Source organism: Hemiscyllium ocellatum, chromosome 21 (assembly GCF_020745735.1).
Source record: "Hemiscyllium ocellatum isolate sHemOce1 chromosome 21, sHemOce1.pat.X.cur, whole genome shotgun sequence".
Taxonomy (NCBI): Eukaryota; Metazoa; Chordata; class Chondrichthyes; order Orectolobiformes; family Hemiscylliidae; genus Hemiscyllium; species Hemiscyllium ocellatum.
This window is the reverse complement of record NC_083421.1, coordinates 54,029,052-54,052,525: the sequence shown is the minus strand read 5'-3', so window position 1 is coordinate 54,052,525 and position 23,474 is coordinate 54,029,052. Positions and strand designations below refer to the sequence as shown.

At 39.6% G+C, this 23,474-nt stretch overlaps 1 protein-coding gene across 3 annotated transcripts in view; it reads right to left on the bottom strand.

Moving 5' to 3' along the window:
- Positions 1-5,853: 5,853 nt before the first annotated feature.
- Positions 5,854-23,474, bottom strand: part of LOC132825888 (endoglin-like) — a 135,322-nt gene continuing 117,701 nt past the window's right edge. The window contains exons 16-18 of one of the 3 annotated variants that reach the window (XM_060841490.1): positions 22,974-23,066; positions 11,094-11,207; positions 5,854-9,740 (exon numbers count right to left, since the gene is read on the bottom strand). In XM_060841490.1, coding sequence (XP_060697473.1) covers positions 9,622-9,740; positions 11,094-11,207; positions 22,974-23,066 — 326 coding nt within the window. In that variant the 3' untranslated portion in view covers positions 5,854-9,621. The remainder of the gene's footprint in view (positions 9,741-11,093; positions 11,208-22,973; positions 23,067-23,474) is intronic. The other 2 variants (XM_060841493.1, XM_060841492.1) reach the window with 2 other exon arrangements.

Genomic DNA, 23,474 nt, shown 5'->3' with positions numbered 1-23,474 from the left:
CTGCACAGCATTTTTTAAAATGATATTTGTTTAATTTATTTTTGCTTTAAGTATTAACTGAAATTTCTACTAACACCCAAGTGAATTAACAAGTTTACCGCCTTGTATTGGTAACTTGAAATGATGCTTGTAATGTAATTGGTTTAAATTATTTCAAACTAAATGAAAAGTGAAATTTATTGCAAAGTTTTGATTTTCCTGTAAATCATGCTGTTTTACTGTTGTGAAATATGCAATAAATAACTTTTTCATGTTGCTTTAATGTAAAACAGTACATATCTTTTGAGTTGAGCATGTGTTAATCAATTGTTATGGTTCTGAATTTCCTTTTCATCTTCAGTACTTGACAACTTTAATGGACAGGGTAAAAAAAAGACCGCAGATGCTGGAAACCAGATTTTGGATTAATGGTGCTGGAAGAGCACAGCAGTTTAGGCAGCATCCGAGGAGCAGCAAAATCGACGTTTCGGGCAAAAGCCCTTCATCAGGAATAAAGGCAGAGAGCCTGAAGCGTGGAGAGACAAGCTCGAGGAGGGTGGGGGTGGGGAGAAAGTAGCATGGAGTACAATAGGTGAGTGGGGGAGGGGAAGAAGGTGATAGGTCAGGGAGGAGGGTGGAGTGGATAGGTGGAAAAGAAGATAGGCAGATAGGACAAGTCATGTGGACAGTGCTGAGCTGGAAGTTTGGAACTAGGGTGAGGTGGGGATGGGGAAATGAGGAAACTTTTGAAGTCCACATTGATGCCCTGGGGTTGAAGTATTCTGAGGCGGAAGATGAGGCGTTCTTCCTCCAGGCGTCTGGTAGTGAGGGAGCAGCAGTGAAGGAGACCCAGGACCTCCATGTCCCCGGCAGCGTGGGAGGGGGAGTTGAAATGTTGGGCCACGGGGCGGTGTGGTTGATTGGTGTGGGTGTCCCAGAGATGTTCCCTAAAGTGCTGTGCTAGGAGGCGTCTAGTCTCCCCAATGTAGAGGAGACCACATCGGGAGCAACGGATGCAATAAATTATATTAGTGGATGTGCAGGTAAAACTTTGATGGATGTGGAAGGCTCCTTTAGGGCCTTGGATGGAGGTGAGTAAGGAGGTGTGGGCGCAGGTTTTGCAGTTCCTGCGGTGGCAGGGGTAGGTGCCAGGATGGGAGGGTGGGTTGTAGGGGGACATGGACCTGACCAGGTAGTCATGGAGGGAACGGTCTTTGTGGAAGGCGGAAAGGGGTGGGGAGGGAATCCCTGGTGGTGGGGTCTTTTTGGAGGTGGCGGAAATGTCGGTCATCTGAGGCGGGAATTGAACCTGAGTCTCTGGCGCTGTGAGGCAGCAGTGCTAACCACTGTGCCACCCACAATTACCTGATGCTATTATATTTCTTTTCAAGGATCGCTACCTTGTTGCAAAGGAGGGGCTCAGGTATTGATAGCCATGCTGGCAGGAGTTCTGAATTTATAATGGTAAGATTGAAAGGCAAGCGCAAGACTGGCAGCTTTTTCACAGGCCAGTACTATCTCCCCGAAACACCTGCCAAATGTGTTTGGAGATGCAGCTCTAGAATTAGGCAAGGACATACTGAAGCTGTGACGTGCAGTTTCCTAAGGGTACAACCATAATTGTTAGCAAATTATTACTAATGATGGTGGCTGCAATTAGGAGTGACATAAAAGCAAGTTGCTATCTGAAGACACAGCTGTACCTTTTCTGCCTGAATCAGGTAAAAACGTGGCAATTGTTAACTTTGACAAATTCACCCTCCTCACCAAAGAAAAATTTATATGCTATTTCAAACTTTGACCTTTTTCTAGATTTCTGCTGAAATTTAACACAAGCCCCAAATGCGGCTCAAAGTTAGTTTGCATGTATGTCTGTACTGAGTCCTATCCTGTCAACATATTCAGGATAACTCTGGAGAAGGTGCAGCATTTCTCTGGCATACCTGTGTATGCCATTCGAGGAGCAGCGACAGCTGGTCACTGCCCAGGCCATCTCCAACTAATGAACCTGGGTTGACATTTGAGAAGGAAGTAAGGTTAATTCCATGACTTGCTAGTGTCCACACACTTTCACAGCCAATTGTTAAAATCCCATCCTGTCTTGTGAACACAGCTTGGTTTCAATGTTATCATGTTCTCTGTTTTCTAAATCAACAAACTGCTTGAGATGAAGGAAATTGTTCATTTCAGTACTGCAACAAAATTTTGGGAGGCAAAAACGTTATTTCCAGCCTTTACCAGAAATGCCTCACCTTAATAATTTATTGAAACTAAACATTGGTGTTGTATTTTAGTTTTGATGAGGTTCTGATTATCAACATTTTTACCTCCCCAGCTGCTGAAACTCTCATGGATTTATCATTGATTTGACCAGGATTACTGCAGCCACTAGACAAACTAAGCAGAAACAAAATTTGGTTGGAAAAAGGGTGGCAAAAATTGAATAAGCTGTTCATAAGATTAGAGTCATAAAAATGTACAGCACGGAAACAGATTCTTTGGACCAACTCATCTGTGCCAACCAAGTATCCTAACCTAATCTAGTCCCATTTGACAGCACTTGGCCTATATCCCTCTAAACCTTTCCTATAGGTATACCCATCCAGATGCTTTTCAAATGTTATTGTAATTGTACCAACTTCCACCACTTCCTATGGCAGTTCATTTCATACATGTACCATCCTCTGTGTGAAAAAGTTGCCACTTAGGTCCCTTTTAAAATCTTTCCCCTCTCACCCTAAACCCAAGCCCTCTAGTTCTGGACTCTCCCACCCCAGGAAAAATACCTTGTCTATTTACCCTAACCATGTCCCTCATGATTTAATAAACCTCTATTAAGGTTACCCTTCAGATTCTGACACTACCGGGAAATGGCCCCAGCCTATTAAGCTTCTCCCCATAGCCGAAATCCTCCAACTCTTGCACCATCCTTGTGAATCTTTTCTGAACCCTTTCAAGTTTCACAACATCCTTCCGATAGGAAAGAGACCATACTTGCACACATTATTCCAAAAGTGGCCTAACCAATGTCCTGTACAGCTGCAACTTGACTTCTCAACTCTTATCCTCAATGTTCTATCCAATAAAGGAATGCATACTAAACTCTTCTTCACTAGCACTTTTATCTGAGACTCCATTTTCAAGGAACTATGACCCTGCACCCCAAGGTCTCTGTTCAGTAACACTCCCCAGCACCTTACCATTAAGGGTATAAGTCCTACTCTGATGTGCCTTTCCAAAATGCAGCATCTCACAATTACCTGAATTAAACTCCATCTGCTGCCACTCAGTCCATTGGCCCATCTGATCAAGATCCCATTGTACTATGAAGTAAGCAAACTTGAGGTTAGAATGGTGTTTTGCTATTGATACCCAAATCTCATATATGAATGTATATTGTTACTGCAGTCTTTTAAAATAACGAATGTTTGTGACAGTTTTGTAATTGTGTACATCTACATACCTACTCAAACTGAACTCTCGAATATCAATGAGAGCTACATTAAATTGATTTTGTGCATAAAATTATCTGGTAACCATGGCAGAAACACTATTACATTGCTGAGCCATATCACCCATTATAGTGTAACTTCCTATGAGACACATAAGAATGTGCTTTATCCTCTTGTAAAATGCCTAATTATGCAAACTTTTCATACTTCTGCAAAATATACAATTTGTAAGTTAAGTGGTTGGACAGAAGGCTGAAGATTTGTCTTGGTCAACACTCACCCTTGACAATGACATTCTCATGCATAGGCAAAATATTAATTACTAATATTAATTACTAGTACAATGACAAAACTGGGCCTTAGGAACTTCAAATCTGTCATGAATAGAGGCCTATTTAAACAAGGTTTGTGAAGGTTTGTAGCTCAGGTTGAGGTTTAGGGTGTAGGTTTGCTCGCTGAGCTGTAGGTTTGATATCCAGACGTTTCGTTACCTGGCTAGGTAACATCATCAGTGGTGACCTCCAAGTGAAGCGAAGCTGTTTTGTCCTGCTTTCTATTTATATGTTTGTCCTGGATGGGGTTCCTGGGGTTTGTGGTGATGTCATTTCCTGTTAGTTTTCTGAGGGGTTGATAGATGGTATCTAGATTTGTGTGTTTATATATGGCGTTGTGGTTGGAGTGCCAGGCCTCTAGGAATTCTCTGGCATGTCTTTGCTTAGCCTGTCCCAGGATAGATGTGTTGTCCCAGTCAAACTGGTGTTTTTTTTCATCCGTGTGTAGGGCTACGAGGGAGAGAGGGTCGTGTCTTTTTGTGGCAAGCTGGTGTTCATGTATCCTGGTGGCTAACTTTCTTCCTATTTGTCCTACGTAGTGTTTGTAGCAGTCCTTGCATGGAATTTTGTAGATGATGTTGGTTTTGTCCATGGGTTTTACTGGGTCTTTTAAGAGTGGTAGTGGGTTTGTGTGCTACTAGGATCCCGAGGGTTCTTAGTTTCAGAAATGACAGCCAGACTACTATTTTTCCACGATATAATTTTAAAATTTTATGTAGCTTCAACTTGTCCCTCTTCCTTCATCAAACCTAGGGTTTTTGATCCATTTTGTCCATACGTCCCATGAGTTACAAAACATCAAAAGACCCAGATTATTACATGAGCAAATTTTTTCACCTGCCATACATACTTTTCACCATTCATTGCCCGCTATCCACAATTTAGTACTTGTGTAAAGATAACATAAGAAATGCAAGTACAGCACAGGAACAGGTTCTTTGGCCCACCGAGCTTGCACTGACAGATGACACCTTTTCTGAACTATTAATCTTTTGCTTCCATTGGTCTATATCCCTCTACTTCTTGCCTATTCAATTTGTTTGTGGACTGAAATGGGTATAGAACGTTTTTGAAACCCAAGGATGTCTGGAGGGTTACTGCAATGACCTGACGACAGTTATTGTAAACAGTGTTCACACAGCTACAGTTCCAGCACTGTGGTTTACAAACAAGCTGCTGTCAAAAGGTTGTATACAAATAGAATCTCTGTTACCTTACAACAGGTTACTAGTTCACAGACCAATAACAAAGATATTCTGCCTGTCAAACACCATGTGATTGGTTCTCAACTCCTGAACAGTTTGGGGCCCTAGTTTTCCAGCTTGGAAGTTCTTGCTGTTTTCTGCAGTTAACAGCTACTTTCAGCCTGGAGAAAGTAAGTTTATTTATTCCTCCAGCAATTACTGTAAGCCATGACTCATAAGTCAGAGAATTGTTAGAAGTGTGAAACAGTCCCGTGTCTACTGTGAATCTGTGAAAATAGCTGGAAGAAGACAACTTGAGAAGCAATATTCTGATTAGCATAAGAACCATCTCAGCAGATCTGTAAACTGAGGTAATTGAACTGCTTTTGTTTTTTTCTGTCCATCACTTTTTTTCCATGTGTGCATGTACATGCAAGGGAATCAGAGTTTAACAAGTAGTTTTATGCTGACAATTCATAATTGTTTTTCCTGTAGCTAGGGTCTATATACTTGCAATAAGTAGAAACCTGGTTTCAGGGATATGGGGAGAGTGCGAGTAAGTGGTGTTGAAATGCCCATCAGCCATGACTGAATGGCAGAGTGGACTCAATGGGCCGAATGGTCATACTTCAACTCCTATGTCTTATGGTTTTATGTCTCATTCGCCTAGGTCTGAAAGTTAGGTAAGTTAGGGAATTCAACTTATTTTTTAAAGTCTTTAACTTTTGTGACAACCTTAGGAATAACAAGGCTCGAGATCCGATGTACTAACTCAGTGAGGCATGACACGTGGCAAACTTGTTAAAATCTGAATTATAGTTTGAATATTTGGTGTACTTGATCTCCAGCAAAACACTTTCCATTCAGTTCAATTTTTCAATGTTTTAATAATTGTTTACATGATTAATTGTTCCGATTATGAATAACCACAAACTTTATAATACTGACAATAATGTACATATCTCATACAGGTCAATAAATGTCTTCTTCGAAGACATTAAAAGCATTTGTAATTTAAGAAAATACATACAGAAATAGAATCAGAACTTCCATAAAACAACACAATTTATAGAAGAACAAGAACATTTAAGATTTTTTCTGCAAGGAGAACTATAGCTTGAATGAATACTCTAGCAAATGAAGATGCTGTAAGTCAACACATGCTCTGGTAAAAAGTACATCCTTCAACGTACTCCATTTTCATATTTTTAATCTATTTAGTTGACAAACATGCAAATTAGAAGTATTTTAATAAAAATGCTTCAGATGACAGGATAACATTTGCTATTCCCCTGAGGGAAACAAAAAATCAATACATTTTTGATTAACAAAATCAAAATTGATTTGAATATTTTGTTCAAAGGCACAAATCTTTAAATTTTTGCAAAGATACTAAGCTAACACTACAATCTTTCAGAATTCTCAGTGATAATGGAATAGATTAAGAAAATTAAGTATTCAAATGTTACTTTTTGTACAACCATTCAGGATCATGATAAATTGCGTTGACATTTCACCCATGAGGGAAATTTGATTTATGCTTCCAAATTGCAGACAACTGCAATTACCAGCAATGTAAATGTAGTTTTAAAAGTTCAATTTAACGATAAAATGTGGTATTTTTAAAAAGTTCTAAAATTAAAGGAAAAAACTCAACATAGACAAAAATATTGTGAAACAGCCTTCCTTTTACAAGAATGCCCTCTGGATATAGATAACAACTGCTGTTTGTTCCCCAGCAATGTAGAGAACCTAATGCTTTAGGAGTATTTAGAGACTTGATAGGGTAGCGATGCTTGGTTGTAGGACAGACTGCAAATGCAGCTGATTAAAACAGTAGTTACTGCACAGACAAATCCGGAAAACCTTCTTTATCCAAAGCCTGGTAAGAATGTGGCTCTCCCCTATTGTTAGTTGAGGGAAATAGCATTTTGTATTTAAGGAAAAACTAGGTAAGCACACAGGAGAAATGAAAAAATAATTAAGGGTGGGTGGGGGTTTGTGCCTGTTAACTGGCCTAATTCTGTAGTGTTAAGTTTTATGTAAAATAGGTTTCACATTCAGTCACTTAAAGGACAAAGTAGAAACTTACAAAACACATGTAGGTACAGTATAAAATTTACTAGGAATATTGAAGTGTGATGAAGTTCAAATAACATGCATAACTCAACATTTTTAAATAATAAAATAGCGAGATTGAGAGATCAAACCAGTTTGAATAGCAGGTAACCCAAAAGAAGATCACCAGTACTCAAGAAAGGTTGACGAAAGTGACATCAACACAAAGTGGAGAACTAATAGGTGAGTTGTTTTTCTCAACTTTAAAGCTACATTAAAGTTCAATTAAGAATTAAGCTGAATTAAGAATTCTAGCTTCTTGAAGAAAAGCAACTAGATAGGCTGCAGTTGTTTTCCTTAGACCAGCCAAGATTGAAATGAGACTTGATTAAAGTACAAAATTATGAAAGGCATACATTAGATAGAAATAACTTTTGGAATATTATGTGCAATTCTAGTCACCCTCCAATCGGAAGGATTTTGTGAAACTTGAAAGGGTTCAGAAAAGATTTATGAGGATGTTGCCATGGTTGGAGGATTTGAGCGATAGGAGAGGCTAAAGAGGCTGGAGCTGTTTTCCCTGGAGTGTCAAAGGCTGATGGATGACCTTAGAGGTTTATAAAATCATGAGGGGCTTGTATTGTGTAAACAGGCAAGATCTTTTCCCTGGGCTGGGGGAGTTCAGCACTTGAGGTCATAGGTTTAGGGTGAGATGGGAAAAATTTAAAAGGGACATAAGGGGTAATTTTTTCAGGCAAAGGGTGGTGTGTGTATGGAATGAGCTGCCAGAGGGAGTGGTGGAGGCTGGTACAATTACAACATGTAGGCATCTGGATGGGTATATCAATAGGAAAGGTTTATGTTCGTTTTGGATATCTGGTCTGCAATGGACAAGCTGGACCAAAGGGTCAGTTTCTGTGCTACAGTCAGTTGCTCTGACTGTAATTAGAAGAGAAGTCAGTGATCAAGGCTCATAGATTTAAAGTAAGGAAAAGAGATTTAGAGGGATTTTGAAGAATAACGTTCTCTCCTCGGCCCCTAACCCTCCCAAGGATGGTGTATGTAGAACCCACTACCTGAAAGGGTGGTAGAAATAGGAACCCTCACATCTTGATATTTAGCTGGACAACTGAAATGCTAATAGAATACAAGGCTTTTGGCTAAATGCTGGGAAATGGGATTGAATAGGTGCTTGAAGGCCAGCATGGACACAATGGTCCAAGGGCTTTTTTCCATGCTGATTTACTTTATGACTTAAGACATTAAAACCGTAGAGTATTTGGGAACAGAAATGATTTAAAAAGATAACAGGTTACTCAAATCATAACTGTATCAATAGGCTTTATAATACATTGAGATTAATTTCTTATCATACTTAGATTGAACCATACAGTTCTCTTCCTTTTAGAAGGCATTTTAAATATATTTGTTCCAAAACTGGAAATATATAAGACAAACCTACTGATACCATAAAAACACAGCCTGTTGGAAGGGTTGGTTGTAGTGGTGACATCTAAGAGCACTAGTAATCAAGATAAAAGAACACAACTAATATTTCAAAAGGGAGAAAAGGGACAGTTGAAATTTTCAGCTGGAATTCTGAACATTTACCTCTGAATGAAAGTAAACAAATCAGACATTTTCTTTTTGTTCATTTAATAGGGTTCCTGGCAGTATTAGTTCAATAATTCTGTAGTTAGAAGCTGTATTCATGATGTGCATTTACATAAAAGGCACATGTAAAAATCTGTAAAAGTGATTTACTTTTTCTTGGTTCCCCATAACATGCTTTAATTGTTACTTAGTTCATCATGATCTTCAATTTTCCCTTTTTAAGAAGAATGTTACTACTAGTGACACTGCAGTTTGTGTGCAGGGTGCAAACTTTTCCATTAGTTAAATTCAGTTGGTATCTTGATTAAAAACAATTGTCATAATTTTGTCTCCTATTGGGTGAACTGTACTGAAATGGACATGGTACAAAGATGTAAGCCACAAAAACAGCAACTTAGTTCTCTCAAGTGAAGTCCTGTCAAAATCTGTTGGTCACAGTTCCAATTGTGGAATCACTGTCATAATTGCTCAACTTCTTGTTTTGGCTAGTATGGCTGCATTCCACATAGGAGTGAATACCCACTGTTGACAAAGCACACCCGTATAGTTACACTATCATCATCTCTCATGAGAGAAAGTGTGAAAAAGTTATTAAACCCTTGCATACAATATTAAACTAGTACTTAAATATTAAAAATACACTAATACCTGAATATTCATGGCTTATTCCAGCCTTATCTTCAAACAATAGTCATAAAACAATTAGACATATATCCTTGTAATTTAAGGCATCACCTGTGTCATAGTCACTGATAACATTATTCTCTAGATGCTTTGTAACTTTTAGGCAGAGTTGCTACTGGAGTTGCAGTTGGTAAACTGTAATGCCACCAAACATATGTCTCTTTAAAAATAGGTTTCTTTTTGCAGCTGTTAAATCACTTTCAAAGATGTTTTACCATTGAATTCACCATAGGTTACTCAGAGCATTTTGCAAAAAAAGTTGCTATATAACAACATATTTTAACTAGTCCGTGTTGTTGAAAGCATTGTAGATGATGGCTATGCAACGCTGCTTGTAGAACATGGGGTACTTTGAGTGCTACTAATGCTGTGATTGGTGCTGCTGTTCTCAGATGTAGTTGGATTAGCAAAAACAGGCTGCTGCTTTTCAGAAAGACCTACAAAGTAGAAATAGGCAAACTAGTAATCAAACTTTTACCAGCACGACTTCATAATATTTACAGTGTTTCCTTACTCACCTCCATAAAAGTTGTGACCAGTGCTAATTTAACCTAACATTCATTCACACGTACAAACACACACTTACTAGCAAGCTTAGTAAATACTAGAATTGATTTTGCAGATTGGTTTAGACTTAAAACCCAGCTACTAGAGTAAACCTAGCCAACTTCATGTTGAGCTGATTATGCATAATTTCGTGAAGTGAGCTAAAATGTTGTTTTAAATATAATCATCCACTTAAACAACACTGTCTTGCACAATAAGTTAGCCTTGGGTGAAAAGGGAAACAGGCAATAAAGTAATGTTTAATTGAAATTTAAAGGGATGTGCCTCAAAGGTACTAACAGTTTTAAAATATAACTTTCAGACAGATTGAACAATATATGGTTTTAAAAAATGTAAATGGAAGGAAACCCAGTCTGGAAACACAAACTGGAATCTGGGCAGAAAAGTGATGGACCCTCCAGTCCCAGTAACATACTGGTAAATCTTTTCTGAACATTCTCCAATTTAATAATATCCTGCCTATAGGGCAACCAAAAACTGTACATTGCACTGCACTGTACATAGAGCTCCAAACGTGGCCTCAACACCAAGAACTTCTAAATTCCTGATGTAGATCTCTGATGAATGACATGCCAATTAGTGATTAAAGCTAATTGTCACCATCCAATTAAGGATGGTGCACATGGGCTGAAAAGACAACTGGATTCCTTCCTGCAATGATACATCTGAGACGAGAGCTGCTAATGTAGATAGGAGAGAACGAATGTGCCTTCAATTATAGATAAGCTATGATCACTTTTTTGAAATATACTGCCTACAATTGACAGGCCAGCCTCATGGAAGGGGTAACCCTCCACAGAGTAGCTTGAGCTGCAGCTTAGTTGGCTATATTGTAACAGCTGGGATTTAAAGTCTACAGGAGCTTTCACCTTCCAGTCTGCCATTAAGAGGTGGCCTTCTCTGATTGGCCATATTTTGGCCATCACAGGGAGCCCAGGACAGGATAATATTTATTTTTTATTTGCAACCAGTTGCTTGTAGGCAGTGACTTTTCAGATCCATTCTCTTTGAAAATATTCCACCAAATCAGCTTTCCAGTCAGTAGTGGGAAATTCCAAGCCTATCTGCCACCATTGCTGCTCCAGCAGCTTTTGAAAATCTGGCTTTTAGTTTCTGAAAATCAAAGATGGAATGTGGCAAACTAGCAGCAAAAACTACAGGTAAAAAAGGTCAAATTATCAGTTTGTGTAGTATTAGTAATAAATTATGAAGTTGGTACTCACGGGTGTGTGAATAGATATACCACAGAGCTGCAATCAGTAATGCTCCGATGACAAATGCACCAAATGCAATTCCTAAAGCAGCTGACATTCCCAGTCCCTGGAACACAGGAAGTTCTAAAACATAACAATGGCTCAATTAGAATCAGGTTACAAAATTTAAACTACAGGCTAAAGTAAAATATACTTGTCCTCTAAACAGCAACATCCACATTAGATTCAAAATGTTAAGTAGAAAGTACACTATGGGTTTTAGGAAAGTAGGTTTGCAAAAATATCCATATTACTGCAAAATAGCTTTCTTTACAGCATATAACTGTTCTAACTCATCAAAAGAATTTTTTCAGCATTAACATTTCAAACAGGAGCTATTTTAAAATAAGACAATTAGATGTGGGAGCAGAAGTAAAGCATTTGGCCTATCCAGATTGTCTGATTCTCATCTCCAATTCCCTGTCTTTTACCCGTAACCCTTTAATTTCTTACTGATTAAACATTTGACTATTCTAACTTTAAATATACTTAACAACCCAGCCTCTACACCCCTCTGCTGTAAAGAATTATACAAATTTATACCCTCAGAAGACATTCTTCATCTCTGTCCTAACCAGCTGACTTTGAGATTATGTCCTTTGATCTTGGACTCTACCACAAGAGGAAAAATTCTCTCCATATTTATCCTGTAAAATCCTGTTCCAATAAAAATCACTCCTCATTTTGCTGAAGTGCAATAAGTACAAGCTAATTTATTTAATCTCTCTTCACAAGAAAACCCCTCCATATCTAGGACCAGCCTAGTGAAACTTCTCTCAACTGCCCCCAATGCCAATACATCTTTCCTCAGTTAAGGAGTCCAAAGTCGTTCACAGAACAATACTTATCTATTTGTATACTCTATTCCCTTGGAAATAAAGGCCAACATTTCATTTACCTTTCCTATTATCTGTTATCTGTTGAGATTCATGCATGAGGGCTCCCAAATCCTTCTACAGCTTTCTCCATTCAAACAATATTTAGCTCCTCTATTCTTCCTTCCAAAGTGCATAACCTCACATTTTCCCATATTATAGTCCATGTGCCAAGTTTTTCCCCACTCACACTCTGTCTACATCCCTTGTTGGTAGACCCTTTGTTTCATCCTCACCACTTGCCTTCCCACCTATTTTGTATCATCCACAAATTTAGCAAGAGTATATTTATTTACCTTATTCAAGTCATTAACATATATTGCAAACAACTGTGGGTCCAGTATTGATCCTTCTAGTACTCCACTAGTTACAGTTTACTATCATAAGATTGCCCTTTATCCTACCTCTCTGTTTACTAGTTAGCCAATTTGCTAACCTCACCTGCGGTCATTAAATTATGGCTCGAGAAATGAAAGAATTTTAATATTTAAATTAGAACAACATATTTCCAGAGGGATATTAAGTTTTGGTGGCTTGAGTGCATGTGTGTGTGCGCGCTATTCTGGTCCCAAAGCCAACATATGACATTACAAAATTTATCCTAGAGCACTGTTCATATCAAATTACATAAAACTGTGAAAAAAAGGATATGGGGATTATTGTATGCAATTAATCTGCAACTTTCCATAGCAATACAGTCAACATATTACAGTAGTAAGCCAGTAGTCAATACATGATTGTTGTGTGCATCCAGTGCTAATTACTCTATTCACTAGTTGCCACATCAGCATGGCTGTCCATTATTGAAAAAGCCTAGTGCTACTTAAAGGACTTGCACCCCTCAAAAGGGAAGATGCAGTGTGATGATAAAGAGTCCTATGTAAACTAAATTGTATATCACTTAGTGGAAAACTGGGCATGCAAACAAGTGCAGCCAATTTTTCTGATGCTGCATTAGAAGGCATGATGGTTGGGGGGATCCAAGATGGCGGCGACCCAGCAAGACTGAGTCCACAGTGCTCTACCCAAAACTTGGGAAAAGTGGGCTATCCACCCCCACCACACTCACTAAACCATTTATAATAGTTGTTAACCTTAAATAGTTACCTATTAGTACATTTAAATAGTCTAATACTAGCTGGAAAATGAGTAAAGGGAAGGGAACAGGCGGCTCTAAGAAAGCAGGGACCCCTCCCCCACCCTCTCCCTCTTCATCTGCAACAAAGGTGTCTTCAGCTACTTCAGGAGATTTACCAATGAAGATGAGCTTTGAGGAGATGTTTGCCAGGTGGGAGGCGAAGATTGATGCTTTTATCGATGAGTCTCGGCAGAGCAGAGAAGCACTATCAGCCGAGCTGCAGAAGCAGGGCAGAGACATTCAGGAATTGGAGTGCCGAGTCAGAGAGGTGGAGTCGAAGGCCGCAGCCTCAGAGACTGGGATAAAATCAACAGCCGACCACATCCGTTTTCTCGAGAATCGAGTCCAGAACCTAGAAAACCACATTGATGACCTCGAAAATCGATGTCGTAGAAAACATATTCGGTTGTTGGACCTGCCCGAGCAGGAAGAGGGAGGTCAGCTGACAGCATTCTTAGAGCATTAGCTGCCACAACTTTTAAATCTGCATAATGGATCAGGCCAGGTAAGGGTAGAATGGGCCTACCGGGTCACAGTACGTGGGCCCGGCTCAACCCAGCGCCCACGCCCGGTCCTGTTCCAGCTGCAGAGCTATAGGGAGAGGCAGATGCTCCTGGAAGCCTCAAGAAATCTGGGAAAAGATCCCCAAGCTATGACCCACAAAGGATCCAGGATCATGCTGTTCCAGGACTTCTCCCCAGCTTTGGTCCGAAAGAGGAAGGCATTCGATGAGGTGAAGAAGCGTTTAAGGGACTTAAATATCCAGTACTCCTTCCGATATCCAGCGACGCTACGCCTTAGCCACGAAGGATCCATATATAACTTCGGATCACCGGAGAAGGCTAAGGAATTCTTGGACTCTCTTAAATAAACTGTAAGAGATTGTGGACGCTGGTCTGCCTTTCCCATTATTTTGGTTTACATCCCTTCATCTTTTCTTATCTTTCCCCCTATGTGTGTATGTATATATATATATGTTGGGGCGTTTGGTTAATGTTGATGGGGAGAGGTGGTTACCTTATTCTATTTTACTTCTGTTTTTAGGAGCGGGGTTGTTTTTCTTTCCCCTGTTATTTTGTGGTATTATATTTAAGTATTACATGTTGAGATTGTAATCTTATAGTTATATATGGTATTAATATTCCCAAATATATTTAGATGTGGGTGTGGGTGGGGGTGGGGTGTTCACTGTTAACTCTAGCTTTATATTATATTTGAATTCTCCTCATTTTATTGAGGAACACCTGGGTCAAGGGTGGGGTACTGGTTGGAAGAGGGTAAGATGGACTGTGGGAGAGGAAGTGATGCTCCCTGGGAACAAGGGAGAAAATCTCCAATTCGGAATGTTTTATATTTTTTATACTTAGAAAGAGTTTTTTGTTATATTGTTTTGAGTGTATCAGAGAGTCTTTACTTTTGTAAATCTTGTATGCTCCATGCTCGGGACGTTCTAGATAGGGTTTCCCCTCCCGAGGGGTCTCGGATCTGTCCAGATGATTATGGCTGAACAGTCGGTTAAGTGGTGCACCTGGAATGTCAGGGGGAGTAATTCGCCAGTTAAAAGGAAGAAAATATTATCAAATCTTAAGAAGGAGAGAGTTGATATAGCTCTCCTACTGGAGACACACCTGTCGGATAAAGAACACTTAAAATTACGACAGGGCGGATTTGATCAGGCCTTTTTTTCCTCTTTTAATTCAAAAAGCAGGGGAGTCGTTATCCTTGTCCGGAAGAACTTCCCTTTGAAAATTCTAAATCAGATAAAAGACGAATCTGGACGATATATTTTGATTAAAGCCCTCATAAATGGAGAGGAATATGGGATCTTAAATGTGTACTGCCCCCGGCACACCCCTTTAAATTCATAACGGAAGCTTTTTCAAAACTGATGGCCTTTGGTGCCCGTCATACAATTATAGGGGGAGACTTTAATTGTATTATGGATCCGGAAATAGACAGGATTCCCAAGAGTGCCGCTGGAGTATCTCCCAGATCTAGACAACTGGCGGACCTGAATAAAGAATTAGGATTGGTAGATGTATGGAGATGTCTCCATCCACAGGGTAGAGATTTTTCTTTCTACTTTAATCCACATAAATGTCACACAAGAATTGATATGTTTTTTGCCCCATCGATTTTTCTAAACTCTATAGCAACCTGTAAAATAGGTACTATAGCAATCTCTGACCATACCGCTGTATACATGGAAACTAAGGTAAAGAACAATGGGACATCTGCTCGGCATTGGCGTATGGACCCCTTCCTGATAAAAGATAGCAAATTTTTAAAGTACTTCTCCCAAGAACTTAAAACTTTTTTAGAAATTAATACTGGTACGGCTAGCAATCCGTCAATGATGTGGGAGACCATCAAAGCTTATGCACGAGGTTTGATCATCTCCTATTCAGCGACCCAGAGGAAAATGAAGGGAGAGCAACAGCGTCTGCTCGAAGCTCGCCTAAAAGCAGCCGAAACAGCATACGCTGATAGACCTTCTATCACAAAATTGCAGAGGATTACAGCTCTTAGGACAGCTTTAAACACCGCGCTTACTCAAACGGCTAAAAGGGAAATATTATTTGCGAAACAAAGATTATATGAATATGGCGACAAACCGGGTAGATACTTAGCATTTCTTGCAAAGAAAAAGAAAGCCCCTCAAACTATTCCGACCATCAAGGAAAGTACAGGTACCCTGACTCATGATCATAAAAAGATCAATGCGACCTTTAAAGAATTTTATTCTGAACTATATAGATCGCAGGATTGTGAAGATAGGATTAGGAGGATGCAGTCATTTTTAAAAAATTTGACCTTCCCGGGCCTGACTCCGGAACAGGTGTCGGCCCTAAATACCCCTTTAACAGTCCAAGAAATACTTGAGGCAATTAGGCAACTTCAGAGCGGAAAAGCACCGGGCCCGGATGGTTTTCAAGCTGAATTCTATAAAGAATTTACAGGAATATTGGTTGACCCACTTATGGATATGTATAATTTTGCGCATAGTCAGGTCTGTCTCCCGCCCACGCTGAAAGAAGCAAATATTTCTCTTATCCTCAAAAAAGGAAAAGACCCAGAAGATTGTGCATCTTACAGACCAATATCCTTACTAAATGTAGACTTTAAAATTCTCTCAAAAATGTTAGCACTAAGACTAGAAAGGGTACTGCCATATATTATAAAGGAGGACCAGACGGGATTTATTAAGGGCCGCAGATCATCCAATAATATCAGAAGGGTCTTGAATATGATCCAAGCCTGTCAGCAGGGAAAGATACCAGGAGTAGTAATTTCATTGGATGCGGAAAAGGCATTTGATAGGGTTGAATGGTCATATTTATTTTACACATTGGAAAGGTTTGGCGTTGGACAGGTGTTTACCAAATGGGTTTCAACATTGTATAATGACCCCAAAGCAGCTGTTATTACTAATGGGTTAAGATCGGATGGCTTCAGTGTGGGTAGGGGCTGCCGTCAAGGATGTCCTCTCTCACCATTGTTGTTTACACTGATAATCGAACCATTAGCAGAAGCCATCCGGACTGATCCTAATATAATGGCCCCGAGGATTGGTACAGGTAAACACAAAATTACCCTCTATGCAGATGACGTTCTCTTATTCCTCAGTAATCCTTTAATGTCAGTGCCTCGTCTAATTCAAGTTATTAATACATTTAGTGCATTCTCAGGCTATAAAATTAATTTTTCAAAATCAGAAGCCATGCCAATGGGTGGTCTGGCTATGATACCCCACTTAATGGACGGATCCCCTTTTCCCTTCCGTTGGTCCCTGGAGGGCTTCTTATATTTAGGTATTTTTATCACGCCAGTATTTGATCAGCTGTATAGGGCTAATTTTGTACAATTAATGGAAAGGATAAGGCAGGACCTCCAGCGATGGAGAGACCTTCCGATTTCCTGGCTAGGGAGAATAGCATTAATTAAAATGAATGTTCTGCCCCGTCTCTTATATCCTATGAGAATGCTCCCGCTGATGCTGCCAAGGCTAGCCCTACGTAAATTATATGGCTGGTTGGGCTCCTTTATTTGGAACCATAGACGGCCCCTTATTAAGCTGAAGAAGCTACAGCTTCCACAGGCAAGGGGAGGACTGGACTTCCCAGACTTTAGGAAATATCAGTTAAGCTCCCTACTAAGTTACATAGCTGATTGGGTTTCATCTGATCCACAATCTATTTGGCTGGATATCGAAGCCTCCCAAGTAAAATACCCACTTATTAACCTTTTATTTCCAGATAAGAGGAAAATCATTACAGACCACTGTAAAAATCCCATAATATTAAACACAATTAAGGCCTGGAATATAATGCGGCAAAATGAGGGTAACTCACATAAAACATCCCCCCATGCACCAATAGTAGGCGCATGGGGATTCCAACCGGGGATTACAGATGCCACCTTTAAACTCTGGAGATCCAGGGGCATCTCATGCTTAGGGGACCTATTTAAAGATGGGATCCTGATGTCCTTTGAGCAGCTGCGTCTGAAATTCGGAATACCTAATGGGGATCTCTTTCGATACTTCCAAGTTCGAGATTATATACAGAGGAAGACTACATTAATAGATAGTCTTTATAAATCAGACAGAGAACATAATGTCTTACGACCAGCGGGGGCATCCTCCGTTAGTACTATATACCATTTGCTACATGATGGAGTCTCAGGAGACATGGATGACCTGCTTAAAACATGGGAGCAGGACTTGGGGCTAGAAATCTCTGAGGATATGTGGAATGACATTTGGGAAAATGCTAGAAGAATTGCTATCTGTAAAAGAACTCAGGCTATCCAACTAAAGATACTTCATAGGGCCCATATAGCTCCGGCTCGACTGGCAAAATTTAAGGCAGGAGCATCTCCAATGTGTCCTAAATGCAAAATAGAGGTGGGTACTCTTGTACATTGTCTGTGGACTTGTCAGAAAATCCGCAGATACTGGACTAAAGTGGCAAATACCCTGACAGAATTTTAGGAACGGAAATTAGGGTGGACCCTGTATCTCTCCTTTTGGGCTTTTCGAACCTCTCATCTCTGGATATGCATGGGAAGAGACTATTTTCTATTCTCTCTTTCTGTGCAAGGAAAAATATTTTGGTGAACTGGGTGGCTGAGGGCCCCCCTGGACTTTCAAATTGGCACAGATTAATTATGGAATATATCCCCCTTGACTTCCTCACAAATATGGTGCACCGAAAGACTGAATTATTTTATAAAATATGGCAGCCCTTTTTGAATTACATAAATGCAGATATTTCGGCTATCCTAACAAGGGCTTTTATTTAGTGAAGATTTCAGACCGGGCTGCTCCGGGGCCCCTTGGGAGAGGAATCCTGTGCGAATACGGGTTTTATTATATTTGATGTTTATACATTCCGAGCATGTAAGAGACTTAGGTATACACTCTGGTTAGTTATAGGTTAGATTAGTAGAAAGTTGAGTTTTTTTTTCTTTCTTTTTTCGTTTCTTTTTTTTTCTTTTTTTGTTTTCTTTCTTTCTCTTTTCTTTGTTAAATTATGACTATTGTATATATGATTTAATTGTACATCAATGTTTGTATTTGAGAGTTTTGTTTATTTTTGTAAATTTGCAAAAATGTTAAATTTCAATAAAAATATCTACAAAAAAAAAAGGCATGATGGTCGTTGTGGTTCTGTTCGCCGAGCTGGAAGTTTTTGCTGCAAACGTTTCGTTCCCTGGCTAGGGAACATCATCAGTGCTATTGGAGCCTCCTGTGAAGCGCTGCTTTGATGTTTCTTCCGGTATTTATAGTGGTTTGTTCTTGCTGCTTCCGGGTGTCAGTTTCAGCTGTAGTAGTTTGTATGTGGGGTCCAGGTTGATGTGTCTGTTGATGGATCTTCTTGCCATTTCCGGGTGTCAGTTTCAGCTGTAGTGGTTTGTATATGGGGTCCAGGTCTATGTGTCTGTTAATGGAGTTTGTGGATGAATGCCATGCCTCTAGGAATTCCCTGGCTGTTCTCTGTCTGGCTTGTCCTATGATGGTAGTGTTTTCCCAGTCAAATTCATGTTCCTGGTTGTCTGAGTGTATGGCTACTAGGGATAGCTGGTCGTGTCGTTTTGTGGCTAGCTGATGTTCATGGATGCGGATTGTTAGCTGTCTTCCTATTTGTCCTATATAGTGTTTTGTGCAGTCCTTGCATGGTATTTTGTAAACTACGTTAGTTTGGCTCGTGCTGGCTATTGGGTCCTTTGTTCTAGTGAGTTGTTGTCTGAGCACAAGCCAACTTCCACACTCAGACAACAACTCACTAGAACAAAGGACCCAATAGCCAGCACGAGCCAAACTAACGTAGTTTACAAAATACCATGCAAGGACTGCACAAAACACTATATAGGACAAACAGGAAGACAGCTAACAATCCGCGTCCACGAACATCAGCTAGCCACAAAACGACACGACCAGCTATCCCTAGTAGCCATACACTCAGACAACCAGGAACATGAATTTGACTGGGAAAACACTACCATCATAGGACAAGCCAGACAGAGAACAGCCAGGGAATTCCTAGAGGCATGGCATTCATCCACAAACTCCATTAACAGACACATAGACCTGGACCCCATATACAAACCACTACAGCTGAAACTGACACCCGGAAATGGCAAGAAGATCCATCAACAGACACATCAACCTGGACCCCACATACAAACTACTACAGCTGAAACTGACACCCGGAAGCAGCAAGAACAAACCACTATAAATACCGGAAGAAACATCAAAGCAGCGCTTCACAGGAGGCTCCAATAGCACTGATGATGTTCCCTAGCCAGGGAACGAAACGTTTGCAGCAAAAACTTCCAGCTTGGCGAACAGAACCACAACAACGGACACCCGAGCTACAAATCTTCAACCAGACTTTAGGCATGATGGTACAAGAGACAGAGAAAGAGTGACTCCTAAGTTCAGAAGGCAGTGGACGGAAGTAGCAGTGCAGGTCAACGACAAGAACATTAATGCAGTACAGGAAGTAGCTTAATGCACTAACACTATTTATCAAAGTGAGTGAGTTAAGTATTCAAAGGGTATATCTCATCCAATCTAAACCCAGTGCCATCTGGAGTGAAGGCCTGCCACAGGCTGAAGGCTAGGTGCCAGTGTGGACTAGGTTGGAAGGACCATTGTTCTGAACTTATTATTTCTCTATTTTCTAATTTATTCTTACAATCGGCAATGCTGGACTTTTAGGTTTTTTTTAGTTTTATTCCTAAGAACTTGTACTGAAGATTCTGTGCCTGGGTATCTTTGTACCTAAGGTGGCACCGTGAGTGATGACTTGTAAACTTTTCACTGTACTCATTTCAGTACATATGACCAAGGTAATTCAATTCAATTAAATACCAGCTTCATTAATTGTTCAATTTATTGTGACGCTATTATCTACCTAGTAAAAATATTTAATAGTAAACACTATCACAGACTCGATAACTCACTTCTAGTCATAGAACCGTTGCAAATTTGAATCCACATCTTTCAATCACCAGGGGCTATTTAACCTTGACAGCCTCATCATATTGTAAGATGCAATACTTTTCATTCTTTTATTTTTGCAGACGGTGGCATCAGCAAGAAACTGCAGGAAAATCTGTACTTTTTAAACTCCCATGGAAGAGATAGTACTGGGTCTGGCAGCTTGGGAAAGGACATTGATGAACTTGATAACATGCAGCAAAGCAGGAATGAATGATGTAGGTTTCTGCATTCTTAATCCTCCTTCCCCTGTCCCATTTTACTGTCTCACAACTGCAGGCACACAAAATTGTACTCAACACCCCCCACCATAATTTAATCCTTTAAATATTTTCAAGACACCCAAAAACTAGGAACTGAGGCAGAGCAAGACAACATTGAATATTTATATCATCCACTCGATCTTATGCGCACAGCTCAGAGACAAACACCAAGCACCCTTTGTAAGAACAACTTGTATTTATTTATTCAGTGCTTTTGACATTGCAAAATGTGTTGAGATGCATCTCAGAAATGTTTAATAGCAAGTCACATTGTAACAAATTATCAAAAGCTTGGTAGAAAAGTTACGTTTTAATGGTGGGAGAGTAAGTTTTGAAGAGGGCATAGGTTACAAAAGAGATATAAATAGTTTAAATGAGTAGGCAAAGATCTGACAAAAAGAATCTAATGGAAGAAAAGTGAGAAACTGTCCATTTTGTCAGGAAGAATAAGAAAGAAGCATACTATCTAAATAGTAAGAGTTCCAACATGCAGTGATCTGGATGTCCCATCTGATAAATTGCAAGAGACCATCAAGGAGGTACACAGCAAGTAATTTGGAAAGTTGATAGAATGCAAAGGAAATTGAGTACAAAAGGCAGACGATTATGCTTCAACTATACAGGACACCACTAAATCACATCAAGTAGGAACGGCAGTAGGCTGTTTACTCCCTTGAGTCTGCACCACCACTCTAAAAGCTAATGGCTGATTTGGCCCTCCTCATTCCACTTTTCTGTCCTGTCCCCATAACCTTCGATTTCCACATTGATCAAGAGTATATCTGTCTTAGCCTTAAATACACACAAATATTCTGCTCCCACAGGTCTCTGTATCCAAGGGTTCAAAAGACTCAATCCTCAGAGGAGAAATTTCTCATCTGTCTTAAATTGGTGCCCTTTTATTCTGAGGCTATTTCGTCCAGTCCTAGACTCTCCCATAGGGGAAAACATCCTCTCAGCATTTATTCTATTAAGCCCATGAGGAATCCTATAAATTTTCATGAGATTATCTCTCATCCTTCTAAATTCTAATGAGTACAGTACCAAACTGTTTAACTTAAGGAAGGATGCAAATGCAGAGAAAGTTTACTAGACTTATACCAGTAAATGGGCAGGTTATGAGGAATGGTAAGCAAAGCCTGTATCAATTGGAGTTTAGAAGAGTAAGAAGCGACTTGACTGAGGGACCTTGACAAGGTGCATGTAGAAGGGATGTTTCTAGTGGAGAATCTAGAAATTGGACTATTAAGGTTAACCTCTTTAACATTAACATAAACAGAATTTTTGTCTCAGAGTTGAGTCTTTGGAGCTCAAAGGGCAGTTGAAGAAGTGCCTTTGAATGTTTTGAAAGTAGAGGTTGATAGAATTTTGATAAGCAAGAGTTTAAAAAGGTATTAAGGATGGACAAAGCATGGAGTAATCAGACCAGCCAAGATCTTATTGAAGGGCAGAGCGGACTCTAGAGACCAAGTTGTGTACTTCTCTTAATCAAATGTTCATATGTCTTTGAGAGATGTAAAGGGGCTTAGTGACAGTAAGGCCTTCAATGGCGCAGCCATTAAAAGCAGGGATGCACAAGATGCAAGAACAAATAGCTGGGGAACTGCATGATTGGAGGAGGTTGCAGATAGGTAGGAGTGAGGCCAAAGTGGGATTTAACTGGGAACTGACTCTAGTGTTCTTGCAGAGTTCCTTTGTTCCTTAATGCTTTCTTTGAAACAAGCCAAGAATTTTAGTGAGAAATGAGAAAGTAAGAAATACGTTTTAGGTGTATAAGTTTTATATAGATGTGTAAATAGATGAATACAAAAAGAGATGTGGAAACAAAGATAAAATGGCAAAAAGGCAGTGTGCAAATACTGCATAACATCAAGTTACATGAAATATCATGAGCCAGCTAACACATATCAGAGTAATTTATAACAGCAAGTACTGTATTTTAATTTAGGTGCAAGAGTTAAAACTGACTTCTTGAACTTCCTTTCCTGCCCTTAGAAGTAATTTAACATTTCTATAATAAACCAATGTATCATCCACCATATAAGAATTGTTTCAAATCTGACTAACCTGGCCTGTGACTTATGAGGTCTGGGCCGTCAGGTCGGTGACTTGTGGGAGCTGGGCCCTCTCGACTTGAGGGGTCTGGAAATGTGGGACAAACTAGAAGATAAAATATGTTTATATTATTTTAATATTAACAATGTTGTCCTCTAACTGTACCTTGCAAGCCTTAGTGCAATAAATTACTACATGGTAATCTTAAAAATTACTAATTCTGAAGATCTCAATATTTTCAGTTTGATTTTATAGATCAAGTAAAATGTTTTAAAACAAAGTGGTCACATGGTACAACTACTGCCGTCATCCATATATTGCTTGGCTGAATTAAACATTTCCTTGTTAAATCAAGTTTAAAATATTATTAATTGCATCATAAAAATAATTACTCTTGACATAAGCCATTCAGTTCATTTTGGCTCTTTTGTCTACATGATGTGTGAAAATCTTATCACAGCACAGAACTGTGTTTCAAAATGGTGGTGTTTTTGCTGAGGAAATAGGTTTGCC